The sequence below is a fragment of the Mus musculus genome, chromosome 2 (assembly GCF_000001635.26).
Source record: "Mus musculus strain C57BL/6J chromosome 2, GRCm38.p6 C57BL/6J".
Lineage (NCBI taxonomy): Eukaryota > Metazoa > Chordata > Mammalia > Rodentia > Muridae > Mus > Mus musculus.
Window position 1 is genome coordinate 85,822,216 of NC_000068.7, and position 2,322 is coordinate 85,824,537.

The 2,322-nt window shown below is 39.8% G+C and overlaps 1 protein-coding gene across 1 annotated transcript; it reads left to right on the top strand.

Moving 5' to 3' along the window:
- Positions 1–757: 757 nt before the first annotated feature.
- Positions 758–1,693, top strand: Olfr1018 (olfactory receptor 1018). Its single transcript, NM_146586.2, has one exon. It carries the CDS (start codon positions 758–760, stop codon positions 1,691–1,693), a length of 936 nt encoding a protein of 311 aa, NP_666797.2.
- Positions 1,694–2,322: the final 629 nt, after the last annotated feature.

Genomic DNA, 2,322 nt, shown 5'->3' on the forward strand with positions numbered 1-2,322 from the left:
GTTTATTATTTTTATTATTGTTTTAACATAATATTATTCCATATCACATAGCATGAAAGTGCAGGAATGAGGAATGAGTTAGTAGTTATTAGTGTACCTCATACCTACTTTATCTGGTTTTCAGTCTCTGTTCTTCACTGTGTTAGGATGGCTATGCAGTGTAACACATATGAGGGTTAATTATGTGGCACTTGCTGTAACCTTGGTTTTTCTTACTGATTAGTAAGTGGTGCACAGAATAGTGACCTTCATTATTGTCTCTATGAATGCTGTTCCCATCTGCCTTCATGTTAGTTGAGATTCAGGTTTCTCTGCATAGCCATGTAGCCCTGGCTATCCTGAAACTCATTCTGTAGACCACACTGACCTTGAACTCAGAGATCTGCCTGCCTTAGTCTCCTGTGTGCTGAGATTACTGGTGTGTAATCATCACAACCATGCTTTTCATATCCTTTGAAATATGTGATTTATGAATAATGTTTTGGAGAATAGAACATGGGGTGATTTTGACTGGAAAAATGAAATTCTCTTTTAGAAAAGGCAATAATTCTGATCGTTTATATTAAACAATGAATTTAGCATTGCAATCTTATCTGAAATTCCTTTCCAGAAGTTGGAGGGCATCTTATCATTTGCACTAAAGTTCAGACACCCAAGATATCTATTTTCTTAAACCTCTGGTCTAAAATACTGCTTAATTGGGCATTTGGTTGTCAGGATATTACCTTATTCTCTGAAAGGAAGGTAGCCTGAAAAGATGGACCATATGAAAACAAATTTCACAGTGACTGAGTTTGTGTTTCTGGGGCTTTCATCTGATCCCAAGGTACAGCTGGTTCTCTTTTTTGTATTCTTGTTTTTCTATATGTTGTCAGTGGTTGGCAATATCATCATTATTACTATTATTCAGATAGAACCCCGCCTGAAAACCCCCATGTACTTCTTCCTTGCTAACTTGTCCTTTCTGGACATCTGCTACACATCCACTAATGTTCCGCAGATGCTTTCCAACATGGTGGGGAGTAAGAAGACCATCCCTTTTGCCAGCTGTGCCACGCAGATGTATTTCTCACTCTCCTTTGGAATGATTGAATGTGTTCTTCTTGGTGTTATGGCTTATGACAGATATGTAGCCATCTGTCATCCTCTCCACTACACTGTTATTATGGACCAAAACACCTGTATCCAACTGGCAGCCATTTCTTGGTCCAGTAGCTTCCTCAGTTCCATGGTTATCAATGTTCTCACCTTGAGTTTGCCCTACTGTGGACCAAATGTCCTGAATCACTTTTTCTGTGAGGTTCCTTCAGTTCTGAGACTGGCTTGTACTGACACTTCACTCACTGAGCTGGTGGTTTTTGTATTTAGTATCATCATTGTCTTCATTCCTTTCCTCCTTATTATTGTTTCCTATGCCCGCATCCTTCTTTCTGTTCTCAGGATGCGATCAGCCTCTGGGAGACACAAGGCTCTCTCCACCTGTGCCTCCCATCTCACAGTTGTGACCTTATTCTACGGAACTGCCATCTTTATGTACATGAGACCACAGTCAAAGTCCTCCAGGGCTGGTGGGAAGGTCATTGCAGTATTCTACACTGTAGTTACACCTATGCTTAACCCATTAATTTATAGCCTAAGGAACCAGGATGTCAAAGGATCTCTGAGGAGAGCTATCACAAAACAGAAGACATAAAAGTCTATGAAAGACCATAAGCAAAACTTCTAATCTAAGATAACTACCACCTAAGTCTGAAGAGGGAAAATGAAAAATGCTTAGACAATCAGCTGTTTTACTGACTTTCATAACAAACACATAAATCTATCTGAAGCAACAGGAAACATAGTTCTTCCAAATACACAGTAGGGCATTAATGTGTCAAAACAATTGTCTTTATTGAATGAATACAATTTGCTGTTTACTGGTAAAGTTTGTATCTCCTGAATTGCACTATAAAATGAATTAATTGAAATTCTCAGAAAGATTAAACTCCTGCTTTTAAAGTTTATTATCATTATTATTATTATTATTACTGCTACTAGTACTATTTAATCTTTTTGTTTTACAGTCCAGTTGTTATCCCCTTTAGGTCTGTCCTCTGACAGTTCCTTATCCCATTACTCCTCCCGAATCTCCAAAAGGCTGTCCCTCTACCCCACCAGACCTCCCCACTCCCTGGCACCTCAAGTCTCTCAAAGGTTAGGTGCCTCTTTTCTCACTGAGGCCAGACCAGGCAGTCCTCTGCTGTACATAGGTAAGACGCCTCAAATCAGTTGGTGTATGCTGCCTGGTTGGTGGCTCAGTGTCAGAGATCTCAGGGGTCC

Bases quoted from the DNA above. Each gene is read 5' to 3' on its own strand.
- Olfr1018 (NM_146586.2), top strand. From the start codon at position 758: ATGGACCATATGAAAACAAATTTCACAGTGACTGAGTTTGTGTTTCTG.